This window comes from Chiloscyllium punctatum, chromosome 41 (assembly GCF_047496795.1).
Source record: "Chiloscyllium punctatum isolate Juve2018m chromosome 41, sChiPun1.3, whole genome shotgun sequence".
In the NCBI taxonomy this organism is placed as follows: domain Eukaryota; kingdom Metazoa; phylum Chordata; class Chondrichthyes; order Orectolobiformes; family Hemiscylliidae; genus Chiloscyllium; species Chiloscyllium punctatum.
The window spans coordinates 48,836,088-48,863,114 of NC_092779.1; the positions used below are offsets into that span (position 1 = coordinate 48,836,088).

The following is a 27,027-nucleotide window of genomic DNA, read 5'->3' on the forward strand; positions in this document are numbered from 1 at the left end:
AGCTATACTTTTCTATTTTCTTTCTTAAAACAATTCAAAATGGCGACAGCTCATGGTGACAGTGAAAAAGCTGAGATTGTAATGAGGTCAGGTAGGTCAATATCATAGAGTGTGAGTCCCTGACTAGGGCAGTTAATCTGGTCCAATCAACGAGCACTGGCTGACAGATAAAAGCAGGAATGTTAGGACTGTGACTCTGTGTGGCACACGTGCAAGGACTCTAAGAAAAAAAAGGAAAAAAAATAAGAGAAAAAAAAAGCAAAAAAAAAGCAGGAATGTCACAGGTTCTGTTTACTCTCAGAGCTGGTTCTGTGGGAGCTGGATCAGTGTCAAGGAATTTTTTATGTGTAAATAAAGGGTGACTTCATGACTGGATTCTGGCCTCTGTGTAGTTATTTCACAGATCACTTACATTTTCATCCAAATCATTTTTATATATTACAAATAAGAGATCCAAACACTGATCCCTGTGGAACACAACTGGTAACATACTCCACCCTCCTCAATTATCCTCTATTTACTATGATCAAGTCTAACTTACCAACTCACCATGTATCTGATGTGACTTAATCTTCTGGACTAGCGGACTATGACACATGTTCATTAGTAAAGTCCACAAAGACAACATCCACTGCCCGACCTGTATCAATAATCTTTATCACGTTCTCAAAAAACTCAAATCTGTGAGACAAGACCTCCCCTGCACAAAGCCAGGCTGACTAGCCCTAATAAGAATGATTATTTTCCAAATGTAAATAAACCCTGCCTCTAACAATCTTCTCCAATAATTTCCCTACCAGTGATGTAAGGCTCACCCTCCTACAATTTCCTGGATTATCCCGTCTTAGAGAGGATACCTTGAAAGAGAGGATACTTTGCGATGCAGGTGACCCTGAAGACCTCTTGTAAATAGTGAGGTCAGAGGTGCTTCTTGTTGTCATGGCCCGCCAATAAAAGGTTGGCAGCTGCAGCTGTGACTATGGTGGACGTGTAGGGGTCAGAGTTGGTGGTGTTCTGCTCATATCTATTCTGGGCCTGAGTTTATTATGTTAGCCAAATGACAGCACCTCTGAGATAGTGCAGGACTCCTTCAGTGTGACAGGAAGCATCACCCTAAGTTGAGTGTTCAATCTCTTGAGTGCATGATCTTTTCATTTAAAAACAGAAGTGCTATCAGTAAGTCAAAACATATAAAAAACTGATACTTATAAAAATTGTGTGCACAATGATTTAATCTTGTAGCCATTATAAACCGGTTACCATTTCAAGCAATAAATCAGCTGTAGTTAATTGCATTGTTATTTGTTTCAAGCATGTTCACTTATTAGTTTGATGTCATTTACTGCAGTGACTTTTTAATACATGCACCAAATCTTACTGAATTTATATCTCATTTACCAGAATTATATTGGTAGTAATGGACAATATATGGAGACTTGTGAAGATGGGATTGGTCTCCTTTGTAGAGAGAAGATTAAGGGAACATTAAGTAGAGGTGCTCATAGTTATGTGGGGATGTCCACAAAGATAGGTAATACTGTTCCATTAGTATATGGGTTGGTAATGAGTGGACATTGATTTAAGATAATTGATAAATGAAGAGGTGGTGAGATGAGGATCTCTTCACAGTGTGTTATGATTTTTAAGTACCAACTAAAAGGTTGTGGAAGTGGATTGAATGGTAAATTTCAAAAGGAAATCGGATAAATAGTTGAACAGTTTTAAAAAAACAGGTAGACCATGAGAAAGGAATAGCAAAGTGGGACAAACTGGACAATTCTTACAACACTCTGTACTGGTATCGTGCATTGAATGTCTATGTTATGTTCTAATTGTTAAGCTATTGAGACCTTTCTAGAATACTCCCAAGTTGTCCCTGCTGGACTCTTTGGTAATGATGTATTTTAATATTGAACTGCAAACTCCTTAAATTAGTGACATGAATAAAGATGTCTGATACTTAATAACTGCAGTTTAATAGAATCCATAGAATCCCTACAGTGTGGAAACAGGCCCTTTGGTCAAACAAATGCACACTGACCACCCAAAGAATAACCCACCCGGACCTGTTCCCCATCTCTATTATCCTATATTGACCCCTGACTCGTGCACCTAACCTACACATCTCTGAACACAATGGGCAATCAGCATGGCCAATTCACCTAACCTACACATCTTTGGATTGTGAGAGGAAACCCACGCAGATGTGGGGACAATGTGCAAATTCCACACGGACAGTTTAGTTTCTGATTTAAAAGATCAAAAATATTTAACAGTTTTCTATCGTGCTGATTTTTAAAAATATCTCCAGGTCTTCGCCACGTTCCTGATGACCAGAAGACCCACAAGAATCCAAGTCTTCGTCCACGGACTGCAGTGATTAATTCCCCATCGAAGAGTCACTCATCCAGTCCTACATCACCTATGTCCTCTCCACAGCAGCCAAGGATGCCTGTGCTGGAGCTAGAAGGAAAGAAGTGGAAAGTGGTAAATATAACTAAAGGCTGGATCTTATGTTCCCCAAATGGTGTGTTTTCAATGCTAGTGGTCATGGTGTGGAGAGAGGGAGAACACTAAATAAGTGGCTGGACTATTAACTGCCCACCCATCTCTCATCTCATTCCTGTAATACACCAGGTAGGCAGCACTGCACATGCGAGCTGAATGCCATATTTAACTAAAGATAAATTAGAGATGTTAATACCCAATTTATCCGAATAATGCACTATCCATGCCATAATTTGACTAGCTTGGGCAGGCTACTTTTATAGGCCTGCAAAAACAAAGGTGGGAAAGGAAGGAGGCACTTTATTTAAGTGAAGCCCCACACACCTCAAGTGCACTCGCCATTCCTCCATATCACCCCTGTCCTTTTGTGCCACCTGCCTGACAGAACTCACACAGCTCCTCCCTCTTCCTGTGCCTCTAGCATGTCTCCCCATCATACAATCATAAAACTTACCTCTCAAGACAGTTGTGATCTTCTTTTGGTATCTTCCGACAATGTTCTTTCCAGCAGAACTCACTACTGAGCTGTGGCATTGTAAAGAGTGATGGAGCTACCAGCTAATCAAATTGGCCAGCAGCTTCCAAAGCAGGGACTTATTCCTGGATGAGCAGTAAAAAATTCCATTATTGGCTATCCTAGCTTGCCCAAAGTTCATTATGGTTATAGGATGGGCTTGGAAGGAGCAAGACCCTGTCGTCCCTGTAAAACCTGGCCCCAAGTTATTGTTTGGTTACTGATGGAGGTAGGATCAAAAGTCAGTGTTCAAGATACGATGGCCAATAATCAATTGCTGATAGTCAGTATCAAAATAAAGAACTTGCTTCCTATCAAGAGATTTAAGTACATCCTGGATTTACTTTCAAATAGGGCAGCATTGAAAAGAATGCTCCTGCCTTTATACAGGACCTCAAGATATACCAGTGTTTTATTGCTACATAAATACTTGTTTGAAAAGCTGTCACTGATACAACATTGGAAACACAGCAGCCAGTTGGCAAACAGAATGTGATGTTAACCAACTATTCTGATTTTGGTTGAGAGGTAAATATTAGCCAGGATAGCAGTAACAATGCCAGGGGATTTTAAATGCCCACCTGGGAAGGCATACAGAGTGTGGTATTTCTTTAATGATGTATTTAAGTCTCTTAGGTCTCTTGCCAAATGCAGTGGTTTTTGAATCTTTAATCTCAGCGGTGTTTGCAGATAAATATTACTGAGATGTCAGTTTTTTCATGGAAAATCTGTGTCCTTAAATTTCAGAGTCATAGAGATGCACAGCACGGATACAGACCCTTCAGTCCAACTTGTCCTTGCCGGCCAGATATCCCAACCCAATCTAGTCCCAGCTGCCAGCACCCAGCCCTTATTCCTCCAAACCCTTCCTATTCAAAAGCCTGTTCAGATGAAATTGTACTAGCCTCCGCCACTTCCTCTGGCAGTGCATTCCACACATGCACCACCCTCTCCATGAAATAATTGCCTCTTGGGACTCTTTTATATCTTTCCCCTTTCACCTTAAACCTATGCCCTCTAGTTCTGGACTCCCCCCGCCCCCCCCAACCTCCAGGGAAAATACCTTGTGTATTTACCCTATCCATGCCCCTCATGATTTTATAAACCTCTATAAGGTCACACGTGAGCCTTCGACGCTCCAGGGAAAACAGCCCCAGCCTATTCAGCCTCTCTCTATAGCTCAGATCCTCCAACCCTGGCAACATCCTTGTAAATCTTTTCTGAACCCTTTCAAGCTTCACAACATCCTTCCAATAGGAAGGAGACCAGAATTGCATAGGATATTTCAAAAGTGGCCTGACCAATGTCTTGTACAGCCGTAACATGACCTCTCAACTTCTGTACTCAATGCTCTTACCAATAAAGAATGCATACCAAACGGCTTCTTCACTATCCTACTTTCAAGGAACTATGAATCTGCACTCCAAGGTCTTTTTGTTCAACAACACTCCCTGTGACCTTACCATTAAGTGTATAAGTCCTGCTAAGATTTGCTTTCCCAAAATGAAGCACCTCACATTTATCTGAATTAAACTCCATCTGCTACTCCTCAGCCCATTGGCCCAGCTGATCAAGATCCTGTTGTAATTCGAGGTAACCTTCTTCGCTGTCCACTACACCTCCAATTTTTCTGTCATCTGCAAACTTACTAACTATATCTCTTATGCTCACATCCAAATCATTTATATAAATAATGAAAAGTAGTGGACCCAGCACCAAACCTTGTGGCACTCCACTGGTCACAGGCTTCCAGTCTAAAAAACAATCCTCCACCACTACCCTCTATTTTTGAGCCAATTCTGTATCCAAATGGCTAGTTCTCCTGTATTCCATGAGATTTACTCTTGCTAACCAGTCTCCCATGGGGAACCTTGTTGAATGCCTTACTGAAGTCCATATAGATCACATCTGCTGCTCTGCCCTCATCAATCCTCTTTGTTACTTCTTCAAAAAACTCAGTCAAGGTTGTGAGACATGATTTCCCATGCACAAAGCCATGTTGAATATCCCTAATCAATCCTTGCCTTTCCAAAACATGTACATCCTGTCCCTCAGGATTCTCACCAACAACTTGCCCACCACCAACATCAGGCTCACCGGTTTACAGTTCCCTGGCTTGTTCTTACCACCTTTTTTAAATAGTGGCACCACATTAGCCAATCTCCAGTCTTCCGGCACCTCACCTGTGACTATCGATGATACAAATATCTCAGCAAGATTCCTATCAATCACTTGCCTAGCCTTCCACAGACTCCTAGGGTACACCTGATCAATTTAGGTCACACAAATTTATTTAAGGCAGATCTTTGTCCTGAGAAGGGAGAAGAATAATTGATTTGAATTATTGATTCCTTTACAGTAATATATATCCCCACTGAGCTGGTGTTCAATTTTCTAGTAGACAAATATGTATGTTTGCAGTAATGAAGTGGATAGTAATTTCATGTGCATAAAGTCCAATTAAAACTAGCACAGCTTATTCTAAGTTACCACTTAGTGTGAAGGCTAGTTAAATAAATTGAATACAATGTTATGAAATTTCTTTGCTTTCCATCTGAACACTTAGGTTTTATTTTGTGAGCTCAGTTTCTGAAGAGACTGCAGTAGTGAATCTTTAATTGTATTACAAGTTTTAAAAGAAAGGCAGTCAGTGTCCATTATTTGTTCCACTTTATCTGAAAATTAGAATTTCTTCCATTAATCATCATCATGAAATAAAATAAATAATTAACTCTTTCATGACAATGTGAAAATAATCATTAAGGAACATTGTATAAAAAAGGTGATGATGGATTTAAATATGTTTTTTAATTACTTAATTAATCACTAGAATAGTGCACATTTAAATGCTCCAGATTTTTTTATTTCTTTATTTAGTCAGAATCTTCACAATTTTTTTAAACAAAGAAGTATTTTACTCAGTCCAACTTATTTTGTCTAATTTTATATGAAAATGGAAGCATCTGTTCCCTGACATTTACCAGTAACCTTTTAAAGTGATAAAACACAATAGTGACATCTAGTGTTAAAGAGTCATCTCTGCAATACATTCAATTAAATTAAATGTTGCTTTGTTGACCCATTTCAACAGCTTGTTGTTTGTCTTTGAAAAACATTTTAGAATCTTTTAGGGCAGCATTTCCCCTCTTCCCCACTATGACTTCATTTCCAGGCTGGAATATTGAAGAGCTCCGTCAAAGTTCTACTTGGTGATCATTGCTGCCTCAGAGCTCCAAACCCCAAAGTTTCAGCTCATGACCCCATGAAGTCTTGACCCTCAGTTTGAGAAACCCATTTTAGACTATACAGGATTTTCTAAATCCTATAGCTGAGTGTGGCTTAAATGGGAATTGTATTATAATTTAGTGTTAGTTTTGCACATTTCCCTTTGCTGTAGTCTTGGCAGAACCAATTTCTCCCAGATAAAACTGTCAAAATATCACCGTCCTGTTCTGAAGTATGTGCTAGGCATATAAATTTGTGAATATTGTTATTTGGCTTCACTCAAGTGACTTGTGATGAGCACTACCAAACTACATAACTAAAGCATTCTGGTTTCTATTTGATTACAACTGTTGCATTCTCCCAATTTAAAAAAAAAATTATTTTGCTGTCATAGACTCATTCAAGTCAAAAGAGGCCCTTTGGTCTATCAAATCTGCAGCAACCTATCTACACTAATCCTACTTACCAGCAATTTGCCATAGCCTTTAAAATTATGACATTTCAGTGCTCATTCAGGTTCTTTTTTAAATATTGAGGATTTGTGCCTCTACTGCCCATTCCAGATTGCCAACAACCTCCGGGTGAAAAGAAAATCCTCAAATCACCTCTAAACTTCCTGCCTTTCATTTTAAAATTATGCCCCCTCATTACTGACCGTTCAGTTAGGGGAAACAGCTGCTTTCTATCCACCCTGTCCATGCCCCTCATAATCTTAAACACCTCTGTCAGGTCCCCTCTTAGCCTTCACTGCTCTAAAGAAAACAAGGGAGAAATTGAGGACTGCAGATGCTGGAGATCAGAGTCAAAACATGTGGTGCTGGAAAAGCATAGCTGGTCAGGCAGTATCCGAGGGGCAGGGGAGTTGTCGTTTCGAGCATAAGCTCTTCTTCATCCTCACTCCTGATGAAGAGTTGATGCTTGAAACGTTGACTCTCCTGCTCCCCGGATGCTGCCTCACCAGCTGTGCTTTTCCAGCACCACACTTATTGACTCTAAAGAAAACAAGCCAAGCCTACCTGGCATCTCTTTCTAGCTAAAATGTCCAACCCAGGCAAATCTTTGGTGAATCTCCTCTGCACCCCCTCCAGTGCGTTCACACCCTTCTTGTAGTGCTGTGACGAGAACTACACACAGTAATCCAACTGTGGCCTAACCAAACTTTTGTATAGTTCCAACATAACCTCCCTGTTCTTATAATCTTTGCCACAGCTGATAGAGGCAAGTGTACCATCTGCATTCTTAACCACCGTACTAACATATCGTGCTGCCTTCAAGGATCAGTGGACAAGCACCCCAAGATCCCTCTGTTGCTTTAAGCTTCCAAGTGTCCTGTGATTTACTATATAGTCCCTTCATTTGTTATTTCTTTCAAAGTGCATCACCTCATACTTTTCACAGTTATAGAGTCATAGAGCTGTACAGCATGAAAATCCATGCCGATCAAATATCCTAAATTAATCTAGTCCCATTTGGCCCATTTCTAGATGCCTTTCAAATGTTGTAATTGCATCAGCCTTCACCACTTCCTCTCGCAGTTCATTTCATACACGCACCACCGTATCTGTGAAAACTTTGCTCCTTGGGTCTCTTTTACATCTTTCCTCTCTCACTTTAAACCTATGTCCTCTAGTTTTGAACTCCGCTACCCTGGGGAACAGACTTTGGCTATTTGCCCTACCTAATTCCCTAGTGATTTTCTAAACCTCTTTAGGGTCACCTTTTAGCCTCCGATGCTTTAGGAAAAACAGCCCCAGTCTATTCAGCCTCTCCCTTAGTTGAAACCCTCCAACCGTGGCAACATTCTTGTAAATCTTTTCTGAACCCTTTCAAATTTCACAACATCTTTCCTATAGCAGGGAGAACAAAATTGAATGCAGTATTTCAAAAATGGCCAAACCAATGTCCTGTACAGCTGAAACATGACCTCCTAACGTCTATACTCAATGCACTGTTCAATAAAGAAAAGTGTACCAGATGCCTTTTTCACTATTCTGTCTACCTGCAACTCTACTTTCAAGGAACTATGAACCTGCACTCCAAGGTCTCTTTGTTCAGCAACACTCCCCAGGACCTTATCATTAAGTGTATAAGTCTTGTCCTGATTTGCCTTTCCAAAATGCAGTATCTCACATTTATCTAAAATTTTATGTGCAACTGGTCTGCCCATCTGACAAACCTTATCATATCTTCCTGTAACTGAGAACTGGAATTACATTTTTTGAAATAGAATTAGATTTTATTGTCATGTACTCAAGTACAAGTACAAGTACAGGGATACAGGAGTATAATGAGTATACAATGTCACCATTCCCAGCACCATCCCAATCCATAGATGTGCAGGTTAGATGGATTGGCAATGTTAAATTTCCCATAGCGCCTGGGGTTGTTTAGGTTAGGTGGATTAGCCTGAGAAATGCAGGGTTACAGGGATTGAGTAGGGGGGTGAATGTGGGTGGGTTGCTCTTCGGAGAATTGGTGCGTACTTGGTGGGCGAAATCATGGGCCTCCACACTGTAGGATTCTATGATCTTAGGTACAAAGGTACCTGGGTACAAAATCTTTGGTAGAAACTAGAAAATTAAGGAAATAAAGTTAAAAATTAAACATTAAAATTCTTCCTAGTATAAAGTAGAGAAAAGAAAGACCTTCTTCCTCACTGTTAACCACATCTTTGTGTCATTCGCAAACTTACTTTTCATCTCCCCTACACGCTCATCCAGCCTGGATGAGTGCAGCTCCAACAACACTCAAGAAGCTTGACACCATCCCAGACAGAGCAGCCCACTTGATTGGCACTACATCCATTCCTTTCACCACCGACACTCAGTAGCAACAGTGTGTACTAACTACGAAATGCACTGCAGAAATTCACAAAATATCTCAGACAGCACCTTAGAAACTCATAACCACTTTCATCTAGAAGGACAAAGGCAGCAGATACATGTTAAAACCATTACCTTCCAGTTCCCCACCTGGCCACCGACTATCCTGACTTGGAAATACGTCACAGTTCCTTCACTGTCACGGTGTCAAAATCCTGGAATTCCCTCCCCCTACTGCCCATTATGGGTCAACCCACAGCAGATGGACTGCAACAGTTAAAGAAGGTGGCTCAACAGCACTTTCTCAAGGGCAACAAGGGATAGGCAATCAATAACGCCCACATCCTACAAATGAATAAAATAAAAGTCACACAAACAGCCTTCTATCACTGCCTGTGTCATCACTAAGCCAATTTTAGATCCATCTTACCAAGTTACCTTGGATCCCATGTTTTTTTACCTTTATCAGTTTCCCATGGGATCTTGTCAAAAGCTTTGCTGAAATCCATATAAACCACATCAATTCCACTACCTTCATCTGCACACTTGATCATCTCAAAAAAATTCTCTTAAGTTTGTTAGGCATCATGTCCCTCTGGCAAAGCCATGCTGACTGTCCCTGATCAAACCTAGCTTCTCTAAGTGGAGATTAATTAACTGTCATCCAGTCCTCTGCCACCTCCCCGTTGTCAGGAAGGAATTAAAAACTTGGGTCAAAATCATTATGTTGACTTACAGAAGAAAACAATGATTTGTTAAATCCAACATCACACACAAACATTTAACTTTTATGCACTGTATTCTTTACTTAAGATATCTAAGAAAGAGTGTTTGTAACTAAATTCATACCAACAAATTCTAGATTTTAGTTTTGAAAGTCAGTAGATTGCATGATGATGGAGGATTGAGGGGTGTAAAATGCTGTACACTTTTGAGGTCCTGGGAAAGAATGGTTTGGCTGTGAACAGATTCAACAAGACTTGGTTCCTCCCATTCTTTCTTTGGTGAAATAATGTGTGGATTGGTGATTTTGAACATAGAATGAGCTAGAGTAAATGAGATAAAATTGGTTCCCTACGTGCTGAATTCTTAGACAGAAAGTACATCTAAAATTTTAAGTTGCATCACCCCACATTGCAATTGCACAGTGAGAGCTTCTTCACAGGTAAAGACAGTTATTCATATGTCCACATAAAACAGGTGTTCTTCTCCTTATGTTTTTAAATGGGGTGCCAGTAATTCTGGCTGTTTTGCAGATATTGGTTTTGATCGATCAGCGCAGGAGCCTAGCCATCTTTGCTTGGAAGCCTTGAGCAGTTGATGCAGCCCTTCCCAGCGAATGTTCCCAAAAGACAAGCATTAGTTTCAGACTTCAAAATGTTCAAATTGTTAATGTTCTTCTGGAATCGGTTAAGGAAGAGTTTTTCCCTTTGACACTTGCAGTGCCCTTAATCTCATTTTGTCTTTCTATTGCTTCTTGAACATCCCCAATCCGGGAAATTTTAGGCAACTACCAACAAGATAAGTAACACTGAGTTCTGCATAGTAAAACGCTGGATTTTTATATTGAGTATAACAAATAGAATACAAATTAGTTTGGGACATATGCAGTGGCTGTATCACTAGTTGTGAACCAAAAAATTGATCATAACCAATTTTCACTTGTTTCTCTGTGGCGTTTATTTATATTTGATTTCCAGCTAATGTTTTTTTATTTTTATCCTAGGAATACCAGGAGAATAATGACAATATTGTCATTTCTGAGGCTGAACTGAAGCATGTTGTCTATGTCTATAAATGCAGTAACTCCACACTGAAAATCCAAGGCAAAGTCAATTCCATTACAATTGGTAAGTACATAGGTCAGTACCAAAGTGTTAAGAAGCTGATAGAAATGATTCACATTACACAATAGCTGTCACATGCGCACACTCTTTTATAAATCAAGATTTCAATAGTGACCTGCTTTTCCAAATAAGTTGCCAATCGATATCATTTTTTGAAAATAGTTTCAAGTTTGTAATCGTGGCCTGCTTTTTAAAGCTGAATTCTGATAAATTACTTCAAATGTTTAAGCTTTACTGGCTACTATCCTATTTTTATAATGATACAACTCTATCGCTTTTTGTTTACACATGTGTGTCTTGTCTCTAAATATATATATATTTTTTCCATTTCAGATTCTTGTAAGAAGCTTGGGCTTGTGTTTGACAACGTGGTGGGAATAGTTGAAATCATCAATTCCAGAGATGTGCAAGTTCAGGTAACAAGTAATTTTTTAAAATATCAGCAATATCCATTATCTAAGAGTGCTAAATTATCTAAATTACAGAAATTCTACAAATCTGTTTCAATTTTATAATCATTTTCAGCAAAGTAAATGAGTAATACATATCAATACTAATTGAAGATTTGAGTTGTTGTGTTCAATTTGTCCATTATTGGAATGAAACATAATGGTTTATCATGATTATTGAGCTGTAATACTGTGGTTATTTCTCTCTGGTTAATCCAATCTGTTGGGATCAATAAAGTAGCTAACAGAAACTCCCTGATGGTTCCTTCCTCTTTTACTTGTAATCACAGTTCAAATCTGTTAATGGATTGACATTGCGATTGTGATCTGCTTCTCAAAATTATCTGCCATAAATATTCCTTGAAAATAATTTTAAATTTGCAATTGAGGCCCACTTTTTGAAGCTTATTGTTGATGAGTTGTTTCAAATATTTGGGTGTTGGTGGCCGCTTTCCCATTTTAATGATGATGCAAATCTGCCAATAATATTCAGTCAGATATTTTCTCCATCATACATTGAGTCGTCTTGCATTTAGTTCTGATTTTTGTTTTTGTCATTGGGAACAGGAAGAATCTGCTGAAATATAACCTAAGCAATAGGCTCACATATTGTTCATTAATTGTAAATTAGATTATATTTATTGGGACTAGTGGAAGTTAAATTGTCAAATTTAAAGCATATACAATGTGGCAAAGATTAGTGGTAAGCAAGAGGACTGTCAAAAACTAACAAAAGATTATCAAAAATGTAATAAAGTTGGATAAAATATAATTTGCGGGTAATTTACAAGCAACATGAATTCGACTGGGACAACACTATAGGGCAAGCCAAACAGAGAACAGCCAGAGAATTCCTAGAGGCATGGCACTCATCCACAGACTCTATCAACAAGCACATCGACCTGGACCCAATATACCGGCCACTACAGCGGACAGCTCGAACTGACAACCGGAAGCGGCAGAGACAGGCCACTATAAATACCGGAGAAAACAGCACAGAAGCGCTTCACAGGAGGCTCCCAAGCACTGAGGATGTCACCTAGACAGGGGACGAAACGTTTGCAAGACAAATTCCCAGCTCGGCGAACAAAACCACAACAATGAGCACCCGAGCTACAAATCTTCTTCCAAACTTTGAAGGGGATTTATACTTGGAAGCAGGGGGTATAGCTAACATGTTAAATGAATACTTTACATCTGTCTTTACCAAAGAGAAAGATTCTACTTAGATCATGGTGACAGAGCAAGGAACTGAATCAGTAGAAGGGTTGAAAATTGGCAGAGTAGAAGTGTTGCATGGAATGTTGGTACTTAATTGACAAGGCATGATGCATCCAAGGTTCAGATGTATCTATAGATTTTTAAGTTTGTGAGAGTGGAGATTACAGGGGCACTGGTCACAATCTTTCAGTCTTCCCTAGACTTGGGGGAGGTGTCAGTAGACTGAAAAATTGTCAATTTCTCATTCAAGAAAGATTGTAAGGATAAGCACAGATTACAGAATTAAAATTACAGAACAGTCAGTTTAATTTGACTGGTGAGCAATGTCCGAGAGACATGTATTCAGGATAGAATGCATGTAAAAAAAATGGTTGGTTAGGAAGAGTCCGCGTGGATTTGTAAAGGGGTCATCATGTTTAACTAATTTATTTGTGCAAGCTGGACTGGTTGCACCTTGAACTGGAATGGGTCCAATTTCCATCCTGGGAGATTTGCTCATGCTGTTGGGGAGATTTTAAACTAGTTTGGCAGGAGGTTGGGGCAGACTAGGTGTAAAGTCGGTAGCAAGATCCAAACAGATAAGGAAGGAATGCTATGGCAGTCTTGTAGGCTGGAAAAACATGGGCAGGGTAAGGTAAATGGGAGGTCTAGAAAGCTAAATTGTATCACTTAATGAACTTAAACCATTATTCAGCATATGGGTATATGATATTGTTGCAATCACTAAGATACGGTTGAATGAAGGATAGGATTAACAGCTCAAAATTCAAGGCTGTAGAATTTTCAGATGCGATGCATGGGGAAGTAAGATAGTTGGACACGTTGCATTATTGATCAAGGAAACCATCAGTGCAGTAATGAGGAAGAATATCTTAGAAGGGTCTTTAAATGAGGCCATCTGGGTAGAGTTTAGAAATAAACAAGGGGTGAGAACGAGAGGGTACAGATTTACTTAAAGAGATCTGCAAAAGAAACAAAGGTGAAATGAGGAAGAACTTTCTTATTCAGCAAGTAATTAAGGTATGGAATGCACTGGTTTGGAAGTGTGCTGGAGGCAGGTTCAACTGAAGCATTCAAGAGAGGATTGGATGATTGTTTAAATAACATTATTTAAATAAAAACATTGGGAAATTAGGTATTGAGAAAAAGCAGGAGGTTGATACTTAGTAATGGCATACATTTAGCAAGCTGATACAGGAATGATAGGCTAAATGGACACCTCCTGTGCCGGGGTATCTCTTCTGTGACAATGTAACAACCTGATTCAAAAAGGTAGAGAGAATGGAAAAACAGACAACTATGGGTCAGTTAGCTTAGTATCTATAATTGGAAAATGTTAGAGTCTATTATGAGGAATGTAATAGCAGACTAATACATAATCAGGCAGAGTCAATGTGACTTGATGAATGGAAATCATACCTGACAAAGTTATTAAAATTCTCTTAAAGAGGTAAGAAGTAGGATAGATAAAGTGGAACCAGTAGGTGGTGTTGCATGGTGGCTCAGTGGTTATCGCTGCTGCCTCTCAGTGTAAGGAATTTAGATTCGATTCCAGCCTTGGGTGACTGCCTGTGTGGAATTTTCATATTCTCCCATATCTGCATGGGTCTCCTCCCTCACACCAAAGATGTGCAGATTAGATGAATTGGCCATACTGAAATTGTCCATAATGTTCAGGCATATGTAGGCTAGATGGGTTAACCATGGTAAATGTGGGGTTACAGACTATGGTAAGGTGCTGGGTCTGGGTAGGATGCTCTTTGGAGGGTCATTGTGGATTTGATGGGCCGAATGGCCACCTTCCACACTGCAGTAGTTCCACGTTCAATAAGATACCCCGTGTAAGGCTACTTAAGATAAGAACTCATAACATTGGGGGTAGTTTATTTGCATGGATAGAGGATTGGTTAACTAATGGAAGTCAGAGAATTGGGTTGGGGGGGTGCATTTTCACTTAGAAAGTAGTGGAGTGGCACAGGGATTTATGCTCGGGCTACAATTATTTACCATACACATTAATATCTTGGAAGTGAATGTACTGCTCCCAAGTCTGCACATAACACAAAAATAGGTGAGTACGCAAGTGGTACGTGGCACACCAAGTCTGCAGAGGGAGCAGATTAAGTTGACTATTGAAACATTTAAGATTCTTGGGAAGTTTTATAGCTTAGTTTCCCTTGTGGGAGAATCTAGGACTAGAGGGCATAATCTCAGAGGTAAAAACAAGGACTGCAGATGCTGGAATCTAGATTAGAGTAATGCTGGAAAAGCACAGCAGGTCAGGCAGCATCCGAGGAGCAGGAAAATCGACATTTTGGGCAAAAGCCCTTCATCAGGAATAGAGGGCATAGTCTCAGAGTAAGGTGCTGCCCATTTAAGAGAGAGGTGGCGAGCAGTTTCTTCTTCTGAGGGAAGTGACTGTGAAGGCTGTAAGAGGTTGGGTCATTGCATGTTCAAGGTTGAGAGAGACAGATTTTCAATCAGTCAGGGAATCAAGAATTATGAAGAAAAGGTAGGAAAATGCAGTTTAGGATTCTCATTGAATCACAGAACAGACTTGATGGGCCAAACGGTCTACTTCTACTCCTATGTCTTATGGTCTATTGAGCATTTCCCGCCCCTCCAAGTGTAACTGTTTGAGGGACGGGAACTGTCCTAAGGAATTACTCAGTAGATTCTTTCAAAAAGAATTGGAAAAGATCCAAAATGCTTAAGTCAATATAATTAAAATTAAAACATTAAGATGAAACAGTCTATTTACCTGGACATAGCAATTACTTTGTGATATACAAAAGAAATCTGTGACAGGCATGTTCCCTTAATATTGGGATTTCACAGAACAGGGATTGTAGCTACCATTTTTATTGCAAGGTTGATGTGAGTGTTTTAATTGTTACATACATCTCACATTCTGAATTTAACAAATACATATACATTTAAAAATGTTAATTTTGAGATGTTTAATCAAAGATGTGCTTTGACCTCATGCTGTCAATATGTAGAACACAACATATTACATATTTGTGTTGCTGTCGAAGAACATTGTCCAACAGAAGTGCCAATCAGAAATTTGAGCGTGCAAAGTTCTGAAAGAAAATTTCCAGTCCTCAGAATCAAGTTCATTCACTTTGCTACAACATCTTACTCAAATGCACCCCAAAGTTTGACAGGAGATATGCTCTTATCTCTACTAAAAAACCTAATTTTCTCTATTTGAAAAATATTGAATTTGTTTCCATGCACAGAATTATGGAATTGTTACACACGCTTCAAATGAGCAAAGTGCTTAATGCTATTCTCCTGCCTTCTCTGCAATATACTGTGCAATCATCCTTTTTAGATAGTCCAAACCCCTTTTGAATGCATCAATTGACCTTACTTACACTACACTGACAGGAAATGGATTTCAGGCCTGAACCATTCACTAGTTTTACTGATTTACTAATTTTAGTTTTACTAATTTCTTTGTTCACAATTCTTTCATGAGTACTTTGTCTACATTCTTCCTGAATTTGAGTACCTCGAAACTCTTCTCAGCTTTCTTTTATTCAAGGCAAAGAGTCCTAGCTTCTCCATTCTTTCTTCATCCTCCCCAATGCCTAAACATGCTTCCTAAAATGTGGCACCTATAAGTGGAGACATTACTCCAGCTGAGCTTAATCCAGTACATTATATAAGTTCAATATACCTTCTTGCTCTTGTACTCTATATCGCTATTAATTGGTCCGTAGTACTGTATGTTTTATATGTAGAAATTGATTAAAAATGGCTACAGGGCTGTGAGACTGAAAGCTAAACAAACTCAACAAAGGTTCAACAAAACTTGTTCCGACAAAACAAGGAAGCTGTATGCAGAGCGGCTGAACTTGGAAAAGAGAGGGTTGATTAGAGCTCTGAGTCTCTCTCACCAATTCGCTTTTAGAGAGAAAAGCAGGAATCTTTATATTTAAAACTTATCAATAGTTATCAATATCTATCACTAGAGGTTAGTCATCCATTAGACCGGTACACTGAATTATGATCTGTATTATTACTTCCGAGGTTTATCATCTTCACTTCCCAAACCCTTGTGCCACAAATGTCATCTCATAATCTCGTCCTTGTTGCGGGCTCAGAGGATTTTGTGGAATGTCTTTACTTGGGCTGAGTCAGTATCCCAGGATTTAAATGGAGCCTGTCGAGTCAAGCTCTGCCAAGGTTAAAGAATTTAGGTGGACTTAGCCTACTTCAAGTCCTGCTGAGGTCAGCAACACTTGAACCTTTGTTATGGTCTTGTGTTGTGTCAGGCAGCTCTGAGGTCATACAAAGGACAGTCAAAATGTATGTTACAAACAGGGGTTGGCCAGTTTTCCCATCATGCAACTATCTATTTCATACAATTCCACATAAATCTCTCAACCTGTCATGCCACCTTCAATGACTTATGCAAATAAACACCCAGGTCCATTTGCTCCTGCATTCCTTTTAGAATTATTTTATATTGTCCTCCTATGTTCTTCCTAACAAAACACAGTTCTGCACTGGACTTCATCTACCTGTCTGCCAATTCTGTCAATTTAACAATATCTTTTTGAAATTTTACACTGTCCTCACTACAGTTCACATTGCTTCCAAGTTTCTTATCTTATGCAAACTTTGTGCCATGTGCACCAAAGTCTAGGTCATTAATATATAGCAAGAAACAGAAGAGTCTAAACACTGACCCCTAGGAAACATCACTGCAAACTTTCCTCCATGCTGAAAAACTTCCATTAACTATTAACCTTCTGCCACTCTTGTTAACAGCTCATGATTTTTAAAGCTGGTAACATAGTTGGAATACAAACAATTTTCTTAACTGTTTTTCAGGTCATGGGCAAAGTACCTACTATATCTATAAATAAGACAGAGGGATGTCACATATACCTCAGCGAAGAGTCTTTAGGATGTGAGATTATCAGTGCCAAGTCTTCGGAAATGAATATTCTAATTCCTCAGGACGATGATTATGTAAGTTATAAACATTTACTGTTTTGTGTTTCTTGATACCTTTATTTTCAGATTCTAACATTACAAAGGGTTCCAGATTAGATTCTTTAGAGTGTTTTTTTGGCTGCTATCCTCCTGGTTGCAGGGTGTCATTAAAAGTATGTAGCTGAGTTCCCAAGATGCAAAGTTATGCACATAAAGTACTGACTTAAATGTTTGTTCATTCCTTTTCCCAAAAGATTGTGTTTATTTGTCAGACTTGTTATACACATTTGTTTAAAGTGTCAGAGTGTATACTGTCTGCATTAAAACCCTTGAATAAAACTAGTAATAAAGTTCAATTTACACATTTTGAGGTCCTTGCAGCTCTTAGTCAATTGTAAGTTCTTGAACATAGGGTAGTTATCTTTACAACTGTTCCCCATGTAAGGCATATTCTGGCAATTCAGATATATAGTCAGGATATTTCAGTAAATGAGATTCCTAACTTACAGTGAACACAGAGACTGTTGAAATGGTTTAATTTGAGGCATTTTGATTTAAAAACAATAGAACAGTATCTTTAATTAATCATTTTAGAAAAGTATAATTATCCAATGTAGAACTTAAAACATGAACAGGGCCTGTGGGTATCTATCAACTGGGCCACCCAGGCTCTGTTGGAAATCCCTGCACAAAACTTTAATGTACTGGGGTAAAATCAATGCATGCTCCCAAGGCAAGTTTAGAGGTGGAGGCATTTAATCAGACAGGAAAACAGGCCTTGGTTAAGTCAGGACGGCCTTTCCATCAGTTGTCCTGCCTGACACCAATTGATGACCATTTAAGGGCCTCTTCCTGCACCACTGGTATTCAATCAGTAGTTGGTGGGGCAGTCATCTTGAGAAACAGATATTTGCATACTTGTGCCTGTTGATACAGTTCACAGATGGCCTCATAATGAATCTTTGTTTGAGCCCAAAGTTTGATGAATGAATTTTTTTAGAGAAGCCGTTCTCGCAGGTGGAAGTGGAGTGTTTGATTGCCACTTATATGAAGTTATAATACCTTCTTTCTCAGAAGTGTTTTCTTCCATTATATATTTAGTTGGTTGAGGCTGAGAGATGTGTAGTGCGATAAAGCTTTTGTTACTGACACTTTAATGTCTCTGAGTGATTGACACATTTATAGGATTTCAAGGGAAGCTTTTCTTAATTTAGTTTTGAATGAGTCCCTTTTATTTAAGTGCCTTTCATGACTTGTTCTTACATGACTTACCAGGCTCTGAAAGACGCGAGCTATGCATGATGCATGTTAGAATTAGGCAAGATTTTCAACAAAGTCCATCTCAACATTGAGTCATCTCGCCACATCTGGTATCCTTTTCTCAAGTGGTGTGATGTGATTCTAATTAGTCAGTGTCAAGTTCCCAATTGACACTTGTCATTACATATTAAATGCTTGACCACGTATGCAATCTAACCAAATCGCCTTACAAACTAACTATCAGGAAAACTAAACAGGGAAACCAGAACAAGTTCTTGGTGCGTTCAACTCACTGCCTCTTCCAGACGACCTCCATGTTGCCCACAGACAGAGTGCAAAGCAGGGAACAATCCATAGTGGAACCTGTTGATCCTGGAAGCTTTATCAGGTGATCAGGGTGGGGGGTGCATTTGGTTCTAGTTAGGCCAAATATGCCAGAGGGAAGTTGACTCATTTCAGCTGGAACTTCCAACAGTCGGGGAGTGGGGGTGGGGTTGGGGGTGGGTGGGCAGACACATAGAGTTAGTGAGCCTAGCCAATTCTGCAGTCTCCTGAATGCAGGTCTCCTGGCTCCACCCTGCCTCCACCTATGGATGGGGCACCTGGATGAGTCTCAAGATACCTAATCTTACTTTTGTCCTGCCTTTGATCCTGAGGACGAATGGGTGGGGTGATGGAAATCAGGTGTTAGCAACTCACCCAGTAGCCCCAGAGCATTCTGGACCTGTCTCTCGACAGCCGCCAACCTGTCTACGGAGGCAGACAGTTGGTCATTGGGCTGGCTGCACTGCTGCAGCAGGAGCAATGACAGGCAATGCATCGACGAACTAACTGCATTGTTACAGCTCCTCCATTAAGAGGGCCAGTGCTTCCTGTATGCGTGCCTGCCATTTCTACTTCTCCCACGTATCTGAATGAAGTCCTTCATTACCGAGACCACAGAGTCATCTCCCATTAGGGGCTAAACATGTACTTGATCTCTGGCAGTGTTCTGACTGCCAATGGCTTGGAAGTTTCTTCCTCACTCATCTTTGGAACTGTTGGTGTGTGGAACTCTGTGGGTGCTGATGAAGCCCACTGAGATGTCATTGCGCATGCTGCTGGTGCATCCAGGATGTAGTCTTAATGATGATCCCTCTAATCCCTTGGCAAATTACAATATTTACAAGACGTTTAGACAGGTACATGGATAGGAAAGGTTTCGAGGATATGGTCCAAATGCAGGCAAATGGGAATAATTCAATTTAGGAAACCTGGTCAGCATGGACAAGTTGGGCCAAAGGCTCTGTTTCTGTGCTGTATGTCTTAGTGAGTCTTGAGAAGATTTGTAGCTCTGGTTGAGGTTCTGGATGTAGGTTTGCTTGCTTCCAGCTCAGTGAGCAAACCTACATCCAGTGCTGGATGTCTCTATGATCTCATCTAGGGAGATCTAGGAACTTTTCTTTATGCGATGGCTGATCCTTAGGACAATGGGTGCACTTATAAAACACAAGAGGCAGAATATGTTGCAGTCACTGGTTTAGTAGTAGTGTTTGACTCCTGTAAATGTGACCTTTGCAGTGAAATGACAAAGTGATATTTACTTGGATGCCAGGATATTTGTGTCCCTGCATTTCTGCAGGAGCAGTCCCTGTCTTCTTCTGGTCCCTATCAAGTATACTTTTCCTCAGATGGGGTTGAGGATATGGATGTCCGGCAACCTCCAACCTGTAGGTATTGCTCTGAGCTGTTATAGGATGTCTTCTCCTTTTAATGACAAAAAGGGCAAAAGAATACAATGCAAGAGGGTAGCATGACTGTTAGGGCTGGTGTATGTGGGGGAAGAGATATTGAGGTGTTCTGAGGGAATGAGAAAGCAACATGGAGGGCACGCAGGGTCAGTGGTGTATGAGTATGGGAAATAATGAGGGCGAATGTTTCATGCAACAGAAGGGGTGTCAGAATATAAGCTTCGGTGGGAGATGAGTACAACTGATAAGTGTGAGGGAGCAAAGAGTACAGTATTGCACTTACCCTGACAGAGCACAGAAGGTGCTTTCTTCCTGCACAGTCCTTCTCACCCTGGAGATGACTCTGACCAGGCTAGTATGTTTTGGTGATTTGGTCTTCTATGCCAGTCTTCTGGTAAGATAATTCCTCTCCTCTCCCCTCCCCTACCCTCCCCTATCTGTCCACAGGATTAGATTAGATTTCCTACAGTGTGGAAACAGGCCCTTTGGCCCAATCAGCCCACACCGACCCTCCGAAGAGTAACCCACCCAGACCAATTTCCCTCTGACTAATGCACCAAACACTATGGGCAATTTAGCATGGCCAATTCACCTGACCTGCACATCTTTGGGCTGTGGGAGGAAACCTGGAGGAAACCTGCACAGTCACAGGGAGAATGTGCAAACTCCACACAGACTGTTGCCCGAGGCTGGAATCGAACCTAGGACCCTGGTGCTGTGAGGTAGCAGTGCTAACCACTGAGCCACTATGCCACCTCGATCTACAGGTCCTTCTTAGAGAAACGCAATATCAACCTCCCCTTCTCCAACAACTCTCCTGACTCCTTCCACAGCTGAGCAGGGCAGCTTCTAGATACCAGCACTGTAGCAGTTGTGCACTGGGTCTGGAAAATTACACATCAACAAGGGATGTTGGTCTCAGAGAGGAGCTCTGCTGAGCACAGAGTTGCTTCAAGGATGGCACATTATAAGACAGTACTGAAATTGCATTTGGTTCTTGTCACAAGGCCTGAAATGCCAACTAATGCAGTACATTTAGTTAAGATATGGCAAAAAAAAACTTTCATGGCCTCACCATGAGAATAACTCCACAAAATCCAATGTAATTTGCGCTTTGCCAAAAACCCGAAAAATTCAGTCCTACATTTCCATATTGCATAGAGAATGCAGGCAAGCTATGGAGAGAACTTTGTTAAGATTTTTTGAATATCCTTTTCAAAAGGTATTATACTTAATGAATCCACTTAGGGTTCATGAATCACACTTATTCAAGCATCTTGCCCAACTCTAGCAAAATTGTAGAGAGGCTATGAGATGCCTGGTCACATTGGAGCTGACCAGATCAGGAGTGCAGCTTGTGAGCTTACTATCGAACCCCTTATTCCATGCTGGTCAAAATTTGCCAACATTAGAAATGGAGGTTGGAATTCTGGAATTGTATCCCGCCCACTTTATTTAAAGACTATAGTTGGATGAATGCAACAAAATCCAGTTTACAATCAGAAGTAGGCCACTCGAGTGAAATTAGGAAGAGATTCTCATTCAAAGAATAAGGACATTCTCTTTCTAAAAGGAATTAGGTATTAACTCCAGATTGAGATTTGCAAATCTGGTTAGGTAAGATTATGAAGAGATACAGAATTAGGACTGGTAAAAATAGTTAAGAAATAGGTGAGACATGACTTATTTGAATGGGAAATTGTTGAGTTTTTTTTAAATGATGCTTAAATTTGGAAGTTTAATGTAAAAATATTCATCAGCTGATTATTCATAATTGAACCCCAGACCTTCCAAGATTAACGTTTGAGGGGTAAATGTTGGAATAACATTTTAGTTATTGTTAAAATACTTAGGAAAGTAAATGTATTGGTAAACTAATTTTCTTGAGACCTGGATTTTTTTTAAAGGCAATAATTTCATTCTTAACAGATATTGGATAATAGGGTTTAGATTTTACAAGTCATCACTTGTTCATGACAAAGATGTACAAAATTTGAGTACAGAATTTTGTTTCACCCCATCAGATTTTGTGCCTATTAAAATCTCTTGAATATAAAATCCACGCTGACCAAAAGTTTCAAATTTCTCATGTACATTCTGGATCACAAAGTTGTAAGGACCGATCTTGAAATGGTAAAATTTACCCCTTCGATGTGCCAAATTCAAACTGCTTTTCATCCAGAAACCTGATTGTTTTACTTCATATTTTTGTGTTAAAGTAGCTTTAGGCATCTAATACTATGTAACAGCAAACAAAATCACAGTAGTTTGTGTTCACAATTCAAAGTTGCCAGCTTGAATATGGCAGTTTCTCTATTTTAAAAATATTTTTGCAGATCTTCACTACTACATTGAGTTGTTCAGAAGAATTTATGTTGAGGGGAGCTCAGTTACTGACCATGAAATGAAAATAGATAAAAACTTTAGACTGAAAACTATTTCCAATTAAAGCTTCTGCTGTTTAAAGTTTGTGTGAAATTACAGTTTATTCATTGCTGTGCTGTTGCCTTGGTTCTGAACATTGGCACTGCAGAGTAAAGAAATGCAAAACCAGAAAGGGGTCAATAGTCCAATCAGTCAGGCCTACTGAACATAACATTGTGTGCACATTCTTTAAGTCCTCCATTGCCTCTGGATAATGAAAAGTGATTGATGGGCCTTTTTTCTTTAGTCTCTTCATTTTATTTACTTTTAGTTTGGATTAGGATTACCGTTGGTTTTGCTTGAGAAGTTCTTGCATGGTTCGCCTCTTTCCTATTTTAATGTGGATGTCATTCTATTTAAAATTAACAAATAATGCTGTCACCTAAACAGCATAGAATGGAGTTTGATAGAAATGCTTTAAGCATTGATAAGATCACTTCAGAGTAATCTTTACCCTGTGCAACAAGTGTCCAAATACTGACCATGGTAATCCTAGGCATCTTAGCCCTGTTTTCACTTAATTTTGAACTTCATTTTGTGAAGTTGTTAGACTTTCAGGGCAAGAAAATAAAGGGTTATTGGCACAGTTGAGAGTAAGTTAGGAAGCGCATTTTTGGAGTTCAGGACCAGATCTGTTTGCAATTTGTGATCCTGAAGATTTTGCAAGGTATTTCATACTTTAGTATTAACATCACAAATTAAAAGATACAAGACCAATTTCTGCAATATATTTTAATGTTTTTAATCAACCAGTGCATACATGCTGTGACACTTTTCTGTGGCAGATGGCACCTGAAGCCAAACCTTATGATCCAGAGGAAGGGACTCTCAGTGTACCAAATGCCCCCTACCAGACACCGAACTCTATAAAATTATTTTTAATCAATCTGTTGGGATATGCTATGAAACACCATGGGTGTGACTTAATTCTGGATCATGATACTATGACAAGATGCTTATGGAGTCATCATAGTATATAAGAATACAAATTTAAGTAAAGATATGCTGCAACAAAGTCCTGCCAAGGCAAAAAGCTGGGTTGCAATTGAATGTTTGAAAGGGAGATATTTGTAAGTCTTCAGGTGAAGAGCAGGGGAGTGGGATTAATTGGATAGGTCTTTCAAAGAGCTTACACAGAAGCAAAGGGGCCAAATAGACTTTTTTTTGCTGTGTGATTATATCCCATGCAATTTGCTTCTGAGAATTATTAGTGATCTGTGATTTAAATGTTAGCTGGCAGAATTATTTCAAATGTGAAGTTGAATTTACTAACAGGCATTTTGTTCCCTTTGTAGAAAGAGTATCCTGTGCCGGAACAGTTCAAGACTATATGGAATGGTTCAAAGTTATTTACTGAAGCCGCAGAAAATGTTGGCTAACTGCCAAAGTTACAACCTGCTCTGTAATTCATGTGTTGTATTCTAGAGTTATCGTTCACCATGATGCAATTTTACACTTTGTGTAGCCATAGCACATAATACCACAGTAGTCAGACACCTTGCGGTAGCTGCATTACAAGTAGAAGTGCAATGATCGATGGTCTTATTGGCAGTCTGTTTTTAGCAACTGTGGGTTACGATGCGTGATTATATTTTGAGTGTAATCAACATCTTTGTATGACAAAATCTCATCCAGTTCTTTAATCAGTTTAGATATCCTTGGATTTAAGATATTCAAAATTAATCATTGCACCTGTTGGTTTAAAGTCAACTTTGTTATTGTGCATCTCACCAGAATTCTCTTTAAGGGCAAAAATGTCATTCTTGCCTCTCTTTTATAAGTTCCATTGAAGGTTAGCCCAAGGACAACAATCTTTCACAAATAGTTGCTGTGAAACTATTTCAGTTAACGTTCCATACCTTTTCTTTACGTTGCCCATAAATTGCCCAACAAGATTTTCTTGGTCGGGGTGAATGTTGCCCGTTCAGGAGTATTGCCTGGACTACAAATTACAGTTTTAACAACTAATATTTTTAAATGTCTTCGTTAATGCATTGCTGATTTTCTCAATATTGTTTTGTACACTAAAGTTAGCTGTTAATGTTAAATCTAAATATGTAGTTTATAAAGTAAGGTAACATCTATCTTTTCATAATATGTTGACATAATGTGATAGTAGGTAAGAGCATAGATGCAAGCCACTTCTGTAAAATAGGTTTTAATTTGCCCCCCTGCAGACTTTTACCTTGAATGGCCAAGCCATTTCAAAGTAAATGACAGAATAGATCAAAGGCGTAGATCTGCTCATCTGTACTGATCAGTGTTATGCATATGTAGTTGTCAGGACCTGGCAGAGGCATTACAACGTAATGGCTTCTATAAACCTCATGTTATGCAGGTAACAAGATGTGCTCATCCACAGTATTGGCAAGATCAACGTAGACTTCTACTGTTCTAAGTTTCAAAGTTAATCCTTGACAATATTTTAGTGTAGAAAATAGCTACAGTTTGTTGCAATGTAGTATTGCAGTTGTTCCTGTTAATAAGCTTATTTTTAAGGAATTAGTTACTGTAATTTGTAATATCTCTAGATAATTTGAAGACTACTGTCGTGTCAAAAGGAAGGTGTTCTGCAAATAAAAAAAACTTGCAAGTTCTAATTATCAATGTGGACCTTTATTATTCCAGGTTTGGAGATTGTGGCAAATGTTGCCAATTAATCAAACTTGTCTCACTTGTGTTTTTAGGCTGTACAAGATTCACTCTTGAGATTTTGAATCTTAAATGAAAAAGAAAGTGATGCAAAATACATTGTAGGTCACGGTCCTTTTAGAGAAAAAAACAAGTTGGCACCAGGCTGGAACATTCGACAGAACCAGATGAAATTGATATTTTCAGTTTATGAATCTTAATATTGTAATTTGAGTTTTTCCTAAAAATCCCAATAGTGCATTGCTTCCTGTGGTTCTTAACCTCAACAAGCTTGATCTCAGGATTTCACAAAACAGTTTCCAGCTACTGAAATACTTCAGAAGTGTAATCAATGTTGTCACACAGAAACATGAGAGCATGATTTGCTGGAAACAACGTAGCTCCTCTGTTGCATAACATCATTAGCATTCATAACAGCCCACTTATTTTTGGAGTTCGTGAACCTGTGCCATGAACTCAATTGCATAGTTCATTACATGACAATGACAAGTTGAATCCCCTGCTGATCACTGCGCTCTTGACTAAATTCATCAGGGGGTCTTAAAACCATCAATGGTACAATTGTTTTGCTTTTAAGGGCATCAATTATGGTACTTACATAGCTTGCAATGGAAGTAGGTATTATATTAGCTTTGTTTACTATATAATGATTAGAGCCCTGTTAGTTCAAATGGTCTAGAATTGCAGGCATCTGACAGGAAATGGTTGTGAAAAGGTAACAGTATTACTGGCACTTAAAATATGCTATGAAGATGCATCATGTTTAATATTTCTTGAAGGTCTTAAGTTAAAGGATTGTGATAATTTATTTCCTGTTTTGTGGAAATACCTGGAGTATTTCTTTACATTGTAGACATTAGAAACTCTTTGAACAAGGCTTGCTAGAAATCATACAACTGGTGTTAACTAGGAGTAAGTGAGGACTGCAAATGCTGGAGATCAGAGTCAAAAGGTGTGGCGCTGGAAAAGCACAGCTGGTCAGGCAGCATCCGAGGAGCAGGAGAGTTGATGTTTCGAGCATAAGTTCTTCATCAGGAATGTAGGGGAGACTGAAGGGGACTGAGAGATAAATGGGAGGGAAGTGGGGCTGGGGATAAGATAGCTGGGAATGCGATAGATAGATCAAGGTGGTAGGTGATGGTGATAGGTCAGAGTGGAGGGTGGAGCGGATGAGTGGGAAAGATGAAGGACAGATAGGACAGGTCAAGAGGGCAGTGCTGCATCAGGACGTGGCTGAAGAGCTTCAGGGCAGAGGAGACTGACTTGGGCCCCCTTGGACCTCCCCCCACATTTCTGATGAGCTCATGCTTGAAATTTCGACTCTCCTGCTCCACGGATGCTGCCTGACCAGCTGTGCCTTTCCAGCACCATGCTTTTTGCAACTGGTGTTAATTGTCGAACGACTGTAGACCCTGCTGTGAT

At 39.5% G+C, this 27,027-nt stretch overlaps 1 protein-coding gene across 6 annotated transcripts in view; it reads left to right on the forward strand.

Annotated features, from left to right (window-relative positions):
• The window catches only part of cap2 (cyclase associated actin cytoskeleton regulatory protein 2), a 242,572-nt gene extending 217,019 nt beyond the window's left edge, over positions 1–25,553 (forward strand). For all 6 annotated transcript variants that reach the window (XM_072560875.1, XM_072560876.1, XM_072560878.1 and 3 more), the window contains 5 exons: positions 2,312–2,487; positions 10,796–10,919; positions 11,250–11,332; positions 17,435–17,575; positions 24,249–25,553. In XM_072560875.1, the coding sequence (XP_072416976.1) occupies positions 2,312–2,487; positions 10,796–10,919; positions 11,250–11,332; positions 17,435–17,575; positions 24,249–24,332 (608 nt within the window). In that variant the 3' untranslated portion in view covers positions 24,333–25,553. The remainder of the gene's footprint in view (positions 1–2,311; positions 2,488–10,795; positions 10,920–11,249; positions 11,333–17,434; positions 17,576–24,248) is intronic.
• The last annotated feature ends 1,474 nt before the right edge of the window (positions 25,554–27,027 follow it).